Below are 19,380 nucleotides of genomic sequence, written 5' to 3'. Positions count from 1 at the left end.
ATATTTTCTGGATATGTCCCTCGTATGAATGAATGGTTCAGAGCCAGAGTGAACCTAAATGATTCGTATTTTTATTTACTTCTTTCACTGATATGAAATATTTTCCTATAGATTACAAACCTAGGAAGCATGAATGAGAGTGATTTATTAAAATAAAAATATTTTCTGGATATGTCCCTCGTATGAATGAATGGTTCAGAGCCACAGTGAACCTAAATGATTCGTATTTTTATTTACTTCTTTCACTGATATGAAATATTTTCCTATAGATTACAAACCTAGGAAGCATGAATGAGAGTGATTTATTAAAATAAAAATATTTTCTGGATATGTCCCTCGTATGAATGAATGGTTCAGAGCCAGAGTGAACCTAAATGATTCGTATTTTTATTTACTTCTTTCACTGATATGAAATATTTTCCTATAGATTACAAACCTAGGAAGCATGAATGAGAGTGATTTATTAAAATAAAAATATTTTCTGGATATGTCCCTCGTATGAATGAATGGTTCAGAGCCAGAGTGAACCTAAATGATTCGTATTTTTATTTACTTCTTTCACTGATATGAAATATTTTCCTATAGATTACAAACCTAGGAAGCATGAATGAGAGTGATTTATTAAAATAAAAATATTTTCTGGATATGTCCCTCGTATGAATGAATGGTTCAGAGCCAGAGTGAACCTAAATGATTCGTATTTTTATTTACTTCTTTCACTGATATGAAATATTTTCCTATAGATTACAAACCTAGGAAGCATGAATGAGAGTGATTTATTAAAATAAAAAGTATTTTCTGGATATGTCCCTCGTATGAATGAATGGTTCAGAGCCATAGTGAACCTAAATGATTCGTATTTTTATTTACTTCTTTCACTGATATGAAATATTTTCCTATAGATTACAAACCTAGGAAGCATGAATGAGAGTGATTTATTAAAATAAAAAGTATTTTCTGGATATGTCCCTCGTATGAATGAATGGTTCAGAGCCATAGTGAACCTAAATGATTCGTATTTTTATTTACTTCTTTCACTGATATGAAATATTTTCCTATAGATTACAAACCTAGGAAGCAAGAATGAGAGAGATTTTTTAAAATAAAAAGTATTTTCTGGATATGTCCCTCGTATGAATGAATGGTTCAGAGCCAGAGTGAACCTAAATGATTCGTATTTTTATTTACTTCTTTCACTGATATGAAATATTTTCCTATAGATTACAAGCCTAGGAAGCATGAATGAGAGTGATTTATTAAAATAAAAATATTTTCTGGATATGTCCCTCGTATGAATGAATGGTTCAGAGCCAGAGTGAACCTAAATGATTCGTATTTTTATTTACTTCTTTCACTGATATGAAATATTTTCCTATAGATTACAAACCTAGGAAGCATGAATGAGCGTGATTTATTAAAATAAAAATATTTTCTGGATATGTCCCTCGTATGAATGAATGGTTCAGAGCCAGAGTGAACCTAAATGATTCGTATTTTTATTTACTTCTTTCACTGATATGAAATATTTTCCTATAGATTACAAACCTAGGAAGCATGAATGAGAGTGATTTATTAAAATAAAAATATTTTCTGGATATGTCCCTCGTATGAATGAATGGTTCAGAACCAGAGTGAACCTAAATGATTCGTATTTTTATTTACTTCTTTCACTGATATGAAATATTTTCCTATAGATTACAAACCTAGGAAGCATGAATGAGAGTGATTTATTAAAATAAAAATATTTTCTGGATATGTCCCTCGTATGAATGAATGGTTCAGAGCCAGAGTGAACCTAAATGATTCGTATTTTTATTTACTTCTTTCACTGATATGAAATATTTTCCTATAGATTACAAACCTAGGAAGCATGAATGAGAGTGATTTATTAAAATAAAAATACTTTCTGGATATGTCCCTCGTATGAATGAATGGTTCAGAGCCAGAGTGAACCTAAATGATTCGTATTTTTATTTACTTCTTTCACTGATTTGAAATATTTTCCTATAGATTACAAACCTAGGAAGCATGAATGAGAGTGATTTATTAAAATAAAAAGTATTTTCTGGATTTGTCCCTCGTATGAGTGAATGGTTCAGAGCCAGAGTGAACCTAAATGATTCGTATTTTTATTTACTTCTTTCACTGATATGAAATATTTTCCTATAGATTACAAACCTAGGAAGCATGAATGAGAGTGATTTATTAAAATAAAAATACTTTCTGGATGTGTCCCTCGTATGAATGAATGGTTCAGAGCCAGAGTGAACCTAAATGATTCGTATTTTTATTTACTTCTTTCACTGATATGAAATATTTTCCTATAGATTACAAACCTAGGAAGCATGAATGAGAGTGATTTATTAAAATAAAAATATTTTCTGGATATGTCCCTCGTATGAATGAATGGTTCAGAGCCAGAGTGAACCTAAATGATTCGTATTTTTATTTACTTCTTTCACTGATATGAAATATTTTCCTATAGATTACACACCTAGGAAGCATGAATGAGAGTGATTTATTAAAATAAAAATATTTTCTGGATATGTCCCTCGTATGAATGAATGGTTCAGAGCCAGAGTGAACCTAAATGATTCGTATTTTTATTTACTTCTTTCACTGATATGCTTATTAAATTAAGTTGTTGTAATTGTTACTCAGTGAACCAACTTGGACTAAAGTAGATATTCTGTAATCTTTTGAAATTGCCCATTTATTTTATTAATATGTGTAAGTGTAACTCTATATAGTGATTTCGCTTGTACAAGTGTCTTTCTAAAGTGACTTAAAATTCACAAGAACAGTACAATATATTTTTATCAAGTACAAAGGGTCCCGGGTTCGAGTCCAAGTGAACGATTTCACATCGCACTTTAAATCTTCTTCATAACCTCGCTGTTGCATAAGGACGTTAAAGCCAAACGGACGTATTTCTATCTATATGTAATCTAAATGAATAAAGGAAGTCCATTTAAACAAAAAGAACCTTTTTTAAGACATGGTTTTTGCCAGCCCTTCAACAACCAATTCTTGCGAATTTCTAATTTTTCACTATGGTTATTGGGTTTTATGTATACAAATTAAACCTTAAGTCTGCATTTATCCAAACGTAAGCGGTATTAGTTGTGGTAGACCGTATAGGACGTAAGTAGTAGAGACCTTACGGCTGATCTAGGGAGTACTGGGTAGCGAAATGGTTAACGCACCGGCATGGTGAGCTGGAGACCCGAATTCGACTCGTACGTTTTCCCTGTTCACTGTAATCTTTTGGGTCTTTACTTTCTGTTTGTTATAGTTTTTGATCAATAGTGTTAAACATGCAGTTGCCTGTGTTAATTATACAGAGTGTTCCGGAATGAAACTGCGTCCCTTTAAGAGATGATAGGAGAGCTCATTCTAAGCAAAAAATTGCTACGACCACGTGTCCTATTCTCAATGGCTTGAGAGCTACAGCTTGTTAACGATTCTCATCCTGTAGTTATTTTACAGAGATGAGATATAACGGAGGTAGTGATGGATGCAATATGTTCCAGTGGTGTATTTGGAAGGGAAATTATTAAAGAAAATCCTTAACGACAGTGTTTCCATGCAGTTCCCTTAAATAATCTAATAATTTTATATAGGGAAGTTAGGTCCATATTACGTATTCAGAATTTCTGCTAAAGGAACCAAATTCATCCATAATTAGAACTACTAATTAACTTAAACTCAGGAATGCGTCTCTAGATACAGTGCGTTCGAAAAGTCATTCTACAGTCGATTATGCCACAGACATTTAGAAACACTACACTGCAGCAAAGACAAATGTTGCAAATAGTTCATCTTAAGTTAAGACATTCCATTCCTCCTGCGTATTTTTTGCGAACACTCGAAGTAAAGATTCATGATCGATAAATTGCATGTACCCTAAATGTGACAGCGTTTCTCAGTACTTTAATAGTTTTAGGTCGATCCTAATACTATTCAGCGAATACTGTTGAACCAGTTTTCAATGAATAATGTTTCGTATGTTCTCTACACTTGTTACTCGCACGAAACAGGTGTTGAACCAAAAAACAGTAGTTGCTCCATTGTTAACATTGTAACACACATCTGTATTATTGGATATCCAACAGAACTCTTACCGCCCGTTAAGCGCAACGACTGGTTACAGTGTAAAACAAACCATCTTTTTTTTTATTGTGTAGTATACGTCTGTATTAATCTTGTTCATTATAATATCGGAAATATTTCACCGTATTACTAAAACAAAAGTGAACAAAACATCAAATATCTATTAATAATACTTGTGTAACAATTTCGGCAATGTAACAAAGCCTTCACAAGATACGTTATTAATCGAAAGAGATGTTACGTTGCCAAAACTTTTACTCAAATGTTATTAATAGATATTTGATGTTTTGTTCACTTTTGTTATATTAATACTGTCTCCGTTGAGTTGAAAGTTAAGTCTAGCTTTATTTCTGTCTATGGAACATTTCCATATTATAACATACGCACACGTAAGAAGACAAGTGAATGTTTCAATCCTTTTCTCATAATAACAGGTACCTACATTTACTGTGAATCGACTTTTTAAACAAATTATGTTTATTAATGCCGGAATTGGATGGACCTTCTTCCGTTTTGTTTAACGTAAAGAAACAAAGTCATGAGGTATGATTAAAACAGCAATATGTAAAATAATAATAATAAGCCGGTTCTCATTTAAAATTCCTGCATTAATAAATATTTAGACTCATTCTTAGGGTTAAGTTAATAATGAAGAATCTCGTTATATAGGATAACGTGAACTTTCGTGTCGACCCAAAATTTCGTTCCGGCTTTCCCATACTCAAGTATCGTTTGCTAATATCATCTTGAGGGATATATTTGTATCACACACAGTACATTGAATATATTGAGTGTAATTTGATAGAATACTTTGAGGATGCTACCAGCAAACAGGAGAAACCTTAGTTGAGAGTGAACACGAAGAAAACTGTAAAAATTTGTTTCGTTCCAAAATATGTATTATTTTTCAGGTGGGCGAATTATATTCATACTTGTAAAGCTAGTGGGTCCGAGTTATGATTTATCTATTAAAGTCAAAAAGTGTTAAATTTGTATTTGAACGTTCTTTAAAATGCATTTCTACATATGTCTTACTAGAACGAAGATGAAGCTCCAAGTAAACCAGTGTATGCAGTGGGCCGTATTGACTGGGGTGCCTTCCGAGATGCAGACAATCAGAAGGACAAGTATTGGTACTGGGGATCTCTGAGATCATACGCGACGTACGTGTTCTCTTCCTTCAAGAATATAACGTGGAACTGCGACGCACAGTTAGAGTACATTCTCCCATGCGAAGGATGCTCCAGATGCTACGTTCCCACTTCACAGACGACGAGTAGCCAGGGTAGCAGGTGGTGGCATGCATTTATTCCAAGGCAAGCCAATAATGCAGGTAATTTTCTTTAGAATCTTCCCTCATATTTTACTTTCAAACTCTGCTAGTCGTAAGGGTGGGAAGTCTTACAGAAAAACTATACGGCCGTTCATCACAGTATTGTTTTTAGGTGTGTCATTGGAAGGAAGCCCTTTTGGATACCGGTGTGATATGGATTTCAGCGAAGTTTTCATCTGCGTGTTGCGAAAAAGGTGTTGATATTTACCGCCAAGTGAAGGATGTTTGTGGAGACACTCCCCTTGTTAACTGTACTGTGTAGAAGTGGGGTAAGGGGTCAATGGAAGTTCTGGCAAGATCCGGAGACCAATATCTCGGAAAACATTGCTTCTGTTCAGGCTCTGGTTATTGAGAACAGAAGGATATATGTATGTAACCTTACAGGATTCTCTCATTGGATCGCAGAAAGAATCTTGACACACCAGTTGAAGTTATTCAAGATCTGTTCATGTTAGGTCCCTTGGTAGATGGATGAAGAAAAGAAGGTCTCTCAGATAGGAAGACGTTTTACAGAATAAGAAGATACGTCCTGTTCCAAGAACTATCCCCCAGTGACATATCTTTATTTTCGAAACTCATTGGAAGGATTCATTTCGAGGCAGATATTTTGAGTCCAGAAGAGTCGTCGGGAATATTTTCCAGGCTCTAAAACGTACCACGCAAAAGGCGCTTTTGATAGTAGGATACCAAGATTGTAATGGTATATAAAATGGACGAGAGTTGTGTTGATAAGTGACAGAAATATATAACTAGAAAATTGAAAATTGTGAGAGTTGTGGAAAAACGGAAAATACTTTTGGTATGCACCTTGCATATTGAAGATTTAGCGTGAAACGCCCTTGTATCTTTTAAAGTAATAGACAAAAAAAAAAAAAAAAAAAAAAATTGTACGATGCAAGTTTTAACGTGTTTCACGTACTCTACAATACCACCCGGTTAATAGTGTTACCAATCCAACATACAGTTGATTTTTTTTTTTTTTTTTTCAGACGATAGTAATAAATAACGCAGGTGAAACGGGCAGGGTAGTCCACATCCTAAGTACTTTATTGTCGAATAATATAGTCATGATAGAAGCAAACTTAAAACGGATTGAAAATTTGACTCTTCAAAATGCTTTATTTCTAAAAACTGCTTAAGTGACTATTATGTTCAATCACATACATGGGTTTCTGTAGACGTAAACATCGTAATATCGTTTACAGCAATTTGACATCTCAAATCGTTCCGGAGATTTGCTTACTGTTTAAAATGACGGGCTTATGTGAAGTATTTTAAAAATGATTGTTGCTTTCTTCTGCTTCTACATCACAGCTAGTTCTAATTACAATAAGTGCAGGCAATTACTTAATTTTAAGGAGTTGCAGATTTCACCAATATTCATTATATCTTCGAAATAATTTGAGATGTAAAACTGCTGTAAACGACGTTATAATCTTTTCGCTCACTGAAAACAGTCTACCTGTTTAGCTGTGATACTTATCTAAACAAATTTTCGAAACAAAGCCTTCAGATAAAAGTCAAATTTTCAATTCTTGTGACTTGGTTCCTATTTATTGGAAATACATTATATCACGATTATACCGTAGCATTTCGAATGTGCATTGTCTCGCTCGTGTTACTTACATACTGTTGTAGAGGCTTCCAAAATTTGGTTGTTTGCGATACTGTAGCATCCATAATTTATAACATTCAATAATAAATGTAAGTTTTAAAATATAAAGAGTGAAAAAGTGAGTGACTGGACAAAGATTCGAACCCAGGATCTCCGGCATACCGTGCCAATGCATTAACCATTCCGCCACCCAGCCCGCTTCCCACAACAGCCACACACATTCTCACTCTCGAGGTCGTAAGTTTTTGTTTAACATGTAGATTTGAAATATTTAATATAATATTTCTCGGATAGATCATCTGTCGTAGTGCTATTTAAAAATATATTTAATGTTGAATTAACAATACCTTTAATCTTGTAGTATTGCAACGTGTCAAACAATTTTCCCCTGTCGATATCTGTAGCATACTAAACTTCAATGTTTCTTGTCTATCTATTTATAATACAAGATCATCTCAGTCTGTGAATAACGCTAATTTCTGATAGTTAACAACCGCCTTTATTTGAATATAGATATTGATGATGCTGAGCTTGAACTTGCTCTGCTGTTTATTATTAAGACAAAAGGCCGTATTAAGTGTAAAAAAAGATTGTAATTACTCCCATAAAACCCAAAAGTATTTATTCTACATTAACCACAGTATAATTTAGTAACTAAGCAAGATGAGCGCAGTGTATAAATTATAGACAGTTATTATTGTTTACGTTTAGGACATTGAATATTTAACACGCTTTACTACCGCCAGTCCATATAAAGCAGACATCATTAAGAGGCCTTACCCATATTTAGATTTGACCTTTAATGTTTGTGTAACCACAAGTTAGTTGTGTAACCGTACAGCGAACTGAAGGCTTGACGGGAATAACCAGTTAGTTTAAAAGATAAATGGTCCTCTCTGTATATACAAGGGTTGGATTTTTAGTAATGGCAACAACGATATATCTTGAGAAGAAGATTACTTACAAGGTTCGAAGTTTTACAGGTCCTCGATGTAATCACCAGCATTGAGAATCACGCGTTCCCAGCCACGTGGAAGCCGCTGGATGCCGTTGGCAGTGCCTAATCTCTGGATAGTGCGGATGGAACGATCGGTCGCCCGGAGGAGATCATCAACTGTACGGAAGCGTGTTCCACGAAGTGGTTCCTTCATCTTCGGGAACAGGTCGTAGTCGCAGGGACTTAAATCTGGAGAATACGGGGGCTGATACAACACTTCCCAGCCCCAACAAATCAGTGACCGCACCTGCTGAATATGTCCTTGCATTGTCACGCAGAATGATCGGCGATGAAGTGGCGTCGTTTTCGTTTTATAGCTGCTCGCAGATTGTTTTGAAAAAATTGCAGTAGTACTCTGCACTGACGGTGTGTCCTTGGAGGACGGTATGGTTTATTATTACATCATTCCTGTCCTATGCAATGATGAGCATAGCTTTCACATTGGTTGGGGTATTCCGAACTGTTGTTTTCCTCGGTGACCCAGGATGACGCCACTCATTTGATTGCCGTTTCAGCTGTGGTGGCCTAGGTCTCATCAATAGCAATGATCCACCGTAAGAAGGCCTCACCTTCACGTTGATACCACTCCAAGTGTGTTCGAGCGGCATCATATCGCAGCCACTTGTGTTGTTCAGTCAGATCATGTGGAACCCATATTGAGCCAATTTTACGCAATCCCAGGTTTTCTTCAGAATTTTCAGCACAGTCGAATGCGCAAGCCCTGCATCGTTGGCCAATTGGCGAATCGTGGCCTTCCGATCCACTAGCACTAACGCGTTCACATTCTGCACATCATCTTCACTTACAGGAAGATGGCCGGAGCGAGGCATGTCTGACATTTTGTCGTCCGTCATTAAAGGCTTTGACCCAACGTGCTGCTGTACGGTATGGTAACGCACTTGCACCGCAAACATCTTGCAATACTTCGTAGCACTGTTTTGCATTCCTAGCACTAGCGCATTCAATTTTCAACCAACTCTTCTGACCTTGCTTCGTAAACATGACTGTATTCCGCGAGCAGTCACGCAGTTTGACTGTAGTCTATGTGCACTCACTCAAAATTGCCTTCTAACTGCTGGAGCTGCGCGCGCATGGAGGGGAGGGCAAGCGTTTTCATGTGCTGTGGTGGAGGGTTGGCATCTAACTTACCGCTGGTATGAATTATAATGGATTGCTTTGTTCCCGAGTATATGTATAGTAGTGTTATCATTACTAAAAATCCAACCCTCGTATATGTAATAGATTCAGTATCTCAGGAATACGTTCTATCTCTACCTTGATGTTATAATTCTGCACTTCTGGTTTCACTGTTGAATCTCTATACAAGAAAGAATGCAAGACGGGTTCTTCTTTAGTTAACTACTTTAACCACTTTGCTCATCTGCTTGGTGTGATTGACTCAGTGCCTCATTCCCTTATCCATTCACTGTCTTTCGTAACTTCTATTGTTATATAAATTTAACATGGAGCGTAAGATTATCTAAAATGCTTGAAACTTTCTTCCTTTTTCTTTCTTTCTTTCTTTATTTAATTATCAAAAATACACTAAGTTTTGATGTCATTACTAAGATTGTGGTTTTTATAGTTGCACCTACAATCAGTGTGTTTATTTGCCAAAATTATTTAGGTTTTTGGTTCTAGCTTTGTAAATATAACTTCATAATTTATATATTAATGTCCATTCCGTTCCTCAGTGTTGTTCCTCAAGCAGACCCACCAAGAAAAAAGTGCATTATAACATTCAAAATTGCTGACAGTGATACACAATTAGATGTTTTTTTTATTTTTATTTATTTATTTTTTTATTTATTTATTTATTTTATTTTTTATTTTTTTTAATTTTTTTTATTATACCATTGACGAGCTGTTCGAGGCTTGAAAGCTACGTCTGTCTATTTATTGCATAGGGTTTACCGTATCTTGATCTTAGGTTTTTACCTTATCTTACGTTAGAAAATGAATGAAATGAAATCTTTGAGTTTTACGTCCCACGGTTATGCCGGTTAGGCTAAAGGAGACGGTGAAGATGAGTAATGAATGAAATGGTGGAATGAAGAAAGTGGGAGGAAACGGGAGAACCCCGAGAAAACCCACGCACACGGTGTTTGTCCACCACAAAGTTCACTTGGCGGGGGCTGGGATCGAACCCGGGACCCCAAGCACCAGAGGTGAACGCTCTACCACTGAGCCACCGCGGCCCCCTATCTTACGTTAGATCTTACCTTATATATTACATCTTATTTTTAGCTAATACCACTTTTTGTACTATTTCTCTGTTGGTATAGTACAAGTTTGTCAACTCGCAGTAGATTGCGTGCTACTTCGAATATACATCAGAGTCCTGGATTGTCATTGGAAAACCTTAAAATGTTGTTTCCGTGAACTTGCTGTCTCCCCTGATTCCAATGAAAGAAATCATGTTACGCTTGAAGATAAAGAGTCGTATATTTTTAGTTAAGGAGGTTTCATGTAGAGTAGATGCAATTAGAAATGCGAGATGATTTTTAAAATTATAAGTATACAGAGAATACTTCAGGAACATAGATAAATGAAGCTAGCAATAGAAAGCAATGATTTTGAATTACATGCCACGTGATGGTCTATGTATAACAAACCGTCTTACGTGGGTTGATTATATAACAGACCTTGTATCCCTCCAAGATTGACTTGGTTTCATATAAATCTGCATAGTAGTACAATGTCTACTTGTCACGTTAGAGAGTATTACATTTTTTAATTTATAAATCACTAAAATGTCATAAACTACACATCAGAATGAATAAAAGATAAAATACTGGATTTTGTGGGTTTTATTACAAAATAGATTATCGGAGATCGGGAGTTTAGTATCAAAATAAGGATTGAAATGAATTAATTGATCAACTTATTGACCTGAAGGGTTTCGGTTTAAATCGGAAGTTCCATTAGCTGAAGGCTAATGACTGGAACTTGAAGAAATAAACAAGCTAATGCAAGGTTAATGTGTGGTTAACTGGATTCTACCTTCCCTTTTCCTCAAACGTAAACCTTTAGAAATGTTTTTGCTTTCTCACATGCGATTGGTTGATGGTAGTCCGTAGGTGCAGAGTCCGGATAGACAGTATTACTAGTAACTGCGATCAACAGTAGTCAGATTAACGACGCATTTTCATGCTTGGAGAAACTTGGTGTTGACTCCGAAGTCCTTGGATCGAACCCACTATAGACCATCTTCTTCTTTGGGACGCTGTCGTGCCGTTCGAAAGTTCCGGTCACTGCTAGGCTCTGGACGTTGAAGGTTTGGGTTCGTTCCCGCTGATGGCCGTTTCTGCAATCTCACCTCTTAGGGTCTGGGCTTGTAACCAGAAGTTATCCCTGAAGGTCGTCTTGGAGTGGACGTCATCTGAGACTGATACTTGGGCCAACTGCGCTCCTTGGATTTTCGGGCGTCGAACACAACATCAGTGGTAGTAATCATTGTGGTCTATCTAGGCAACACTGTGTGGAGTGACGGCGAGCGGCTTTAACAGAGTGAACGGCATACACTCGACAAGTATGAATAAGAATGGACAACTGAACTTTTTAACTGTTAGTTTTTATACGGAGTAGTTTCCGTGTTTACCAGGCTGGTGTTCAATTATAGCCAGGAAAAAGTATGTGGTGGTGGACATCCATGTATCGGTTTTTGGATTTAACTGGTTGTATTCCCTGAACCACTCGTCTGTTCTGAAATAGCAATACTAATCGGATGTTTTTCTCTTTCTTTGAAGAAGTACCACTTTCTTAATACTAAAATTATTTTTCATAAAACGTATAATTCAGCCCATTCTGGCTGTATGTCTGTTACATATGAATGTTGAGAGTTGTGTTACACGACTGCACAGTCGACTTTTCAGGATGGACTACAAACTAGAATAGGGAATTAACATCTAGTACTGCGTCAAACTATGCAAATCTTGATGGAGACCTTTCAATAATTTGGCAAGTTTATCGTTATAAAGCAAGGAGTGGTGTGAGATATTTTAAGTAGCACTCCCACTTCTAAACCATCAGTGAAAGACAAATAGAAGTCAGGGCGAACTTCCATGAGCACAGATTAGGAGTGTTCGGAATTGCGATTTCAATTCCGAAATTCGGAATGTCGATACTTCTGGAATTTTTCAGGATCTTCTGAGATTTTAGATGAAGTTCCGGAATTCCGATTTTCCGAAAACAAATCTATATCGAGGCTCTAAATTTTAGTATAGATGTGCCGGAAATACCTCCTGAAAATGTTTGATGTGTAACGGTGCCAATATTGTAAAGATCATTGTTGAATTGAGCGACTGCGACATTCGGGCTGTTTCGGCCATACTTTAAACATTGGAGTGAACAGAGCTCTTAAGCTACATCCTATCAATGTAGTTATTACAAAACTTCGGAAACTTAAACAAATTACGAGCCACAGCAGCAAATTGAAACGTGCGCTGCAAGAAGAGCAGGATGCATTAGGTCTCGCCCGTAAAATACTTCTGTCATACACTCCAACAAGATAGTGGTCTACTCTTCCTTTGATACAGGTAGTTTTAACACATCAAGAAGCAATAGCAAAGTTTATGTTCCAAACAAAACATAAAAATCTTACCCTTCAAAATACATAAATAGAATTATTAAATATGATCATGTCTCTATTATCACCCTTACAAATGCTTTGTGATAGTATATCAGCAGAAACATCGGTTACAACGTCGAGCATATGGCCATTATATGAACAAATCTCAAAACATTTTTAAGTAGAAGAATCTCAACAGATAGAAGATATATCAGAACAAGATGAAGCGAGTATGTAGGAAACATATTTTTCGTTGTATGACTCTTTGACTGAAGAGGAAGAGAGTGAACAGATGTTAGAAGCAGCCCCGAAAGAAGGATGAAAATGGAAATTCTATCTCTACTGAAATCCCGATATGAAGAGGATAAAGAAAGCAGAATTCTGTTGAAAATGTGTACCTTGTTAGATCCCAGGTTTTAAAAAAATCATTTGGGTAAAGATACTGAGGTAAGAAAAGGTAGAGTACTGAATTAGATGAGATTTATTCCAGCAGGAAGGCCTAAAAGAAGATGCTTGAGAGAAGGTTGGTACAAAAGAATTTGGCAGTTACCTAAAACGAAGGAAATTTGGTGACAAGAACGATAAAGAAGACAGTCAAATGGAATAATTAAATCGGTACCTGAGCCTAGAGGATGCAGATTTGCATTAAAAGCGACTCCTTTGGTGGAATAGTCATTCCCACCATCTTCCAAGATTTATAAAATTAGTGAGAAAATATATATGTGTTTATCTGCTACAGCGTGCCCAGTAACAGTTTTCAGCTGTGTTGGCAGTGTGGTGACAGATTATAGAGCATCTCTTACCGTAATACCTCGAATGGGTATATCGTAAGGGGAGTTAGGGGTTCAAATATTTTTCATAAACTTAATCTCCCCGTGCGAAGAATGAGCATTCCAAAACCTGGCTTCTGAACGTTAAGGAATACGAGGGTAGAATAATAGCAGAGGAATATCAGCTGAAGTGTGCAACTAAATATTTGGATAACGAACATGAAACTCGCAATGTATGCTTTCACTGTGGTTCTAAAATTTCCATTTTCTATACCTAATTTTGAAGCCAGACAGGAAAGAAACTGGTCGATACTCTTTCCATATTGCACTACTGACCCAGCTAGCAACGATGTATAAATATGATACAACCTGCCCTTGGGTAGAACATTAGAACAAGACAAGAACTAGTAAATGAAGTGTTTACATAGCCTCCAATGAATAATTTACAAGTTGAAGTACCTCCGATGCTGAAAAGGAGAATAGACAAATGGAAGGACAGAAGGAGGAAGGAGATATCCAAGAGACAGCAAATAGTGTTCTTAAGGAAGTGTGTAGAGGAGAACACCACACCGAAAGGACTTCGGATAATCAAGAAAGGATTGATGTATCAATCAGTGAAATACATAAAATTGATTAAGAAAGCAGAAAAGCAGCTCATGTGGGACACCATAAGAAGGAGAACTAAAGAAGTGGAAGACAGTGAGAAAGGGACTGAAAAAGAGACAGCGAGAATTGAAGACAAGTTATCAATATTTGTGAGAGAAGTAATGAGAGATCTGAACAAGTGGGAAAAGAAATTTGAAGAGAAAGAGAGAGAAAGATTGAAAGAAAAAGGAAAGAAGCTTGGATGTACTGAGCAAGAAAAAGTAAATGTAAATAGGGTATAGTAATAGGAAAATTAACAGACCAAGAAAAGAAATGATTGGAATTAGGCTACAAGTTTAAAGTGAAAGAAGAGAAAACAGAAGTAAAAGAGGTAGTATTCACAGTAGAACAAGCAATTATGGAAATAAAAGAACCAGAACAGAGGGAAAGAATTAGGAGGAAAGCAGTAGCCATAGTAAAACAAAATATAAATAGAAAAGCAGGAAACCTTAAGAAAGAAGAGAAAGAAGGATTAAGAAAGTTGAGGAGGAGAAAGGACATCGTGGTAGAACAGGCAGATAAAGGAGGGACGACAGTGGTAATGGAGGAGGAATGGTACAAAAAGAAACTGGAAGAACTATGCGATGACACTTATGAAGTAGTGGGAGATAAAGATGTGAAAGATAATATAAGAATCAAGATAATTGAGGAGGAAAAAAACAAGGTTTCAAGAAATTAATCAATGAAACAGGAAGAATACCGAATATGAAAGGTTTCCCAAAAATACATAAAAAAGAAATTAAATTAAGACCGGTGATGCATTGTAGGAACAACATTTTCGACCCATTAGAAGAAGAAATAAAACAGATTGTAGAAAAGATAAGAGAAGAACAGGAGAGTAGCAGAGTGAAAAACACAAAAAAGGTAAAACGTGCCCTAGAACGAGTGGGAGACAGAAGAGAGAAAACCATATTGTTCAGTGTTGATGTAAAGGCAATGTTTCCGAGCATCAAGAGGAAGTACGTGTTAAAAACAATAGAAGAAGAAATGGAAAATAAGATTATAAGAAAATGGAAAAAGGAGAAGGTGTTGAAGGCCCTAAAGCTGATACGGAAGAATAGTGTATGCATGATTGGTGAAAAATTGGTGAGGATAAAAGAGGGGCTAAACATAGGTTCGAGACTGAATCCGGTACTAGCAGAGATTGTAATGAATAGAAAGTAAAAGAAGAAGGAGGACAAAATCTTATAATGTTTTGTAGATATGTGTAGATGATTGCTTTGGAATATTTAAAGGAACTAAGAGACAGTTGGGGAAATTTGTTAAAATAATTGAGGACGAAGAAAAAGGAATTATGCTAGAAATGGAGATAGAAGAGAGGAAAATCAACTTCATTGACATGACTATAGAGAAAATAGGAGGAAAATTCGAAACGAGGTGGCACAGGAAAGAATGGGATGCCGGGATATACTGCCACAAGACGAGTGACGTAGACAGGGAAACTAAGAAGAATTTTATACAGAATATGAAAAAGAGAATAGAAATTATAGATAGCAACGAAGAAAGAAGGAAAGAAGACATAGAAATACTGTGCCAGTTATTAAAGGGAAACGGGTACAGAAGAGAAGATTTAGAAGAAAGAAAAAGAGGAAAAAGCAGAGAAAGAAGGTTGAGTTGATTTTGAGTTTAATGTGACGTTCAGCAGCGAGGCTATATGAGACGTGGACTCCGAACCACTTGAGCTCTTGCCGGGAATCGAACCCGGGTCTCCCGCGCCAAAGGCGCGTACGCTAACCGCTTAGCCACGAGGAAAAGTATGGTTTGGTATTGAAAGTTTAGGCGAGAAAACGGAGATCCTGAAGAACCTGTTGAAGAAGGAAGGGATTAAAACTTACAGGAAAGGATGAAAGAGGATAAAAGACTTAGTGTGAGAGAAAAGAAAGAAAATGAGATAAGATCAGAAGAGAAAGGAGTAGTGTATTAGGTTAATTGTAAAGAGTGTGATAAGAAGTACATGGGGGAAACAGGAAAGAGATTAGAACAAGGGATAAAATAACATAAGGACGATGCCAGACTAAAAAGAGAGGACAACGCAATATATAAACACATTAAAGAAATGGAATATGATATAGATTGGGAAGGAAAGGATTAGAGAGGGAGAAAAGGAGTGTGATAAGAAAGAGGAAAGAAGCCCAGTGGATTAAGAAATATGGGAAGGAGAAGTTGATGAATTGATCTAGTGGACTTGTAATACATGAATTATGGGAAAAGATGATAGACAGAATAGAAAGAAAGAATTATTAAAAGGGTCATCATGAATTGTTGGAGCAGGTGTACAATGGAGAACAGCAGATGGGCAATAGCGAATAGAAAGTGTAAGTGACAAACACCTAATTAAAAGTTTCATAACAGGTGCGCAAAAAGAGAAAGTGACTACACTAATTAAAATTTACTTTTTAGAGTCAATTATGGACGTGTCTTGCATTCAGACTGTGAAAATTGGATATTTCTCTCATAATGTGTCTGAGGAAGGTTATGTTACATAGCCGAAACTGTAACACAAAGATATAATCTTAAAATATATATACTGCTTTGGTCAGTTTGAGTTTTATTAGCAAAGTAAGCTTTTACTGTATTTATAAATAAAAAGACTATGGGAACAGTGGAGGCTGATTAAAAATCCATAAATGATAATGTTCGTGATATCGTGGGCGGTCATGGAAAGTAAGGAAAATCAATACCAGAATTTCAGTGTGAAAACTATACTTCTAAAATCTAAGTCCTTCTACTTCCTTATCCATTGTTGTAGATGGCTAATAATTTCATGTTGGCCTTAAAAGTCGTATGTCAAATACTGTAACTAAAGAGTTGTTTCTAAGGCTACGACTCGCAGATTAAACAACTAGCCTTCGCAATGAAGGAGGGAAAGATCAGGAACATACGCTTCATTCAGGGATTTCCGTGTCGAGAATTAGTTCCGGAAGACGAGACAGTCAACTTGTACTTTTGCGGAAGCTTGTGCCAAAATGCATTTATACAGTTGAAATTAAATTTGCCCTAAGCGTCCCTGTTAGTCTAGTGGCTAGTGCACATGGTCCTGGGTTCTATTCGTAGTGGGAGAGCCACAGTACAGTCGTTCGGATTCCACTCTTAAGTCTACATTTTATATAGCCTCGATGCTGAAAAAAAAAAAAACTTCAACAAACAAAGAAATAAGAAAACAGATTTGTTCTATATTGCGATGCAGCATACGCCTTTTGGTTGCTCGCCATCTTTGTGTAATTCCGTAACATAAATATGGATTGTGGATCAGTCCCTAACAGAGATTGCATACAACAAGGTATTATTACATACATTTGGAGAGTTTTCCTGTTCCTTATTACATTATGTACTCCTCTAGAATGAACCATATGTTTGTGCTGAGTGCATGAATTTATTCCATTCATTTATAACTGCTCTTTACTTAAATCATTTTAAATATTTAGTGTAAAGAGTTGCTTTTTAAAAGTGATTACCTCTTTTAAGTCAAAAATAATGGATTGGAGCTTCCAGTTAATCAGATTACTGAATTATTAAATTCTGTTTGCAGTAATATTGTTTTAAATTTAACAACCAGATAGATAAACCAATGGAAGGATTAACCATTGTCCTACGCCCGTCCGAAAAACGTTTGGAATATTGTGACTCATCGCGTGCAGCTTGCCACATCTCCCATCCTTCAGCATATGACGTTGGATGATGAACTTGAGCTCATCAAAGATCTAAATTAACGATACTTTTGTAGTAGAATTCTTGCAATTTGAGATGTGTTATTCCTTGTTTAAATTAAGTTTGCGTTCTATATTTTGATTGTTAATTTTTTTTTTTTTGCCCACTAGAATTTTGTGGTGCAACTTTCTTTCCCAACCACATGTGCAATTTATGTACCTTGCATACAGGTTACTCATTCAGTATGTATAATTGCTGTTGATAAATATGTAATTGCAAAAAACAAACATCAAAAAGAAACTGAAAAAAAATATAAATACTGTAATATGACACAGTGAAGCGTTACAGCATAGCCATCCCCCTGCCTTCTATTTTGTACAACTATGAATGAAAATACGTATATTTGAATGAAAATAAGTGTTTGAATCAGATGAAAGAAGGAGAGTTTACACTTAACCACAAACATGTTAATATAAAATATAAAGAAGAGATAAATTATAGTTTCTTGAAAATGAATCCAAGAATGCATAATTTAGCATATCCAAGAATAAAAGTAACTACAGAAAAACAAAAAAACAATCAGTTCTAGTTATTTATTTACTTATTTATTAATATACAGAGAACGGAATAATTTTGTAAGTGAAGTAATATACAGAAAATCGACAGCAAGCGTACGGTTCATATATTCCATGTCATATCACTCTTGGTATAACAACAATTTGAAGAGCCTTATTTGTCCTTGTTTGTTTGCAACAACTAAAGGAAACGGTTATAACAAAGGAATGAATGCTGAAGTCGTGCTTTAATAAGGCGAAAACTCCATCTGTAAGTAAATAAACAAATAAATTGGTGTTAAGAAGAAAAATTAAATAGATATTCAACCTTTTTCAGTGATAACTTAAAACACATTTTCTAAAATAATTACAACGTAAATATAGCATATAGCGTAGGGATAATAATTGCAAAATACTTAACGAGTTTCAAAATTTAGCATGTTTTATGTACGAGAATGTTCTTGTGTTATCGATAATACAAAAGTAAATGTCCAAATTAAAAGTAAAGAATAAGTAGGTTATATTAAAAATAGTTCGGCTAATTCTTTCATTTCAAAGAATCTTCGTATGACACCAAAAATGTTTCTTTAAAAAAAGAAAAAAAGGAGGGAGGGAGAGAGAGGGAGAAAGAAAAAAGAAATCTAAAAATAATCCAGAACGACAAATTAACGCATAGTTCATAAAGAATGGGAGAGAAAAGAAGAAAAAGTAAATCCTATGAAAGGTAGGAATAAACCCCTGAGAAGAGAGAGACAAAGTGTGTTAACTATAGCAGTTATTTTGATAGCTTATTGGAAACTAGATAACTCCATGTGAAACTGGAAGCCTAAGTGTACATTTCGTAGAACAGTTTTCGAAATTGTGTGGCTTCTTTTGTCACTTTTATTCATTTTAACTCTTCTGTTTCTTCTTTGAACCTTTCTTATCTCTAAAGAAAGGTTACGAATTAACCCAGGTATAAAGGGTGCACCATGTACAGTGAAACCTGTCTATGTTGGTCACCGTCGGTTCCATCGAAAAGTGGCCAACTTAGACAGGTGGCCAACTTACAGAAAATAAGTGTAATTTGTCTATTTTTAGAATAGGATTTCTAGTATTACTTGATTGTAAAATTTTAATAATCAGTGGCAGGACA

General features: G+C 35.7%; 1 protein-coding gene across 2 annotated transcripts in view; it reads left to right on the top strand.

Moving 5' to 3' along the window:
* Mulk (acylglycerol kinase-like protein Mulk) overlaps positions 1-19,380 on the top strand; it is an 85,930-nt gene that overhangs the window by 41,968 nt on the left and 24,582 nt on the right. For both annotated transcript variants that reach the window (XM_081770035.1, XM_081770036.1), the window contains exon 5: positions 5,152-5,446. In XM_081770035.1, coding sequence (XP_081626161.1) covers positions 5,152-5,446 — 295 coding nt within the window. The remainder of the gene's footprint in view (positions 1-5,151; positions 5,447-19,380) is intronic.

This window comes from Thermobia domestica, chromosome 8, assembly GCF_964235325.1.
Source record: "Thermobia domestica chromosome 8, izTheDome1.hap1.1, whole genome shotgun sequence".
Lineage (NCBI taxonomy): Eukaryota > Metazoa > Arthropoda > Insecta > Zygentoma > Lepismatidae > Thermobia > Thermobia domestica.
The sequence above is the reverse complement of the archived record's forward strand: the minus strand, read 5'-3'. Positions and strand labels throughout refer to the sequence as shown.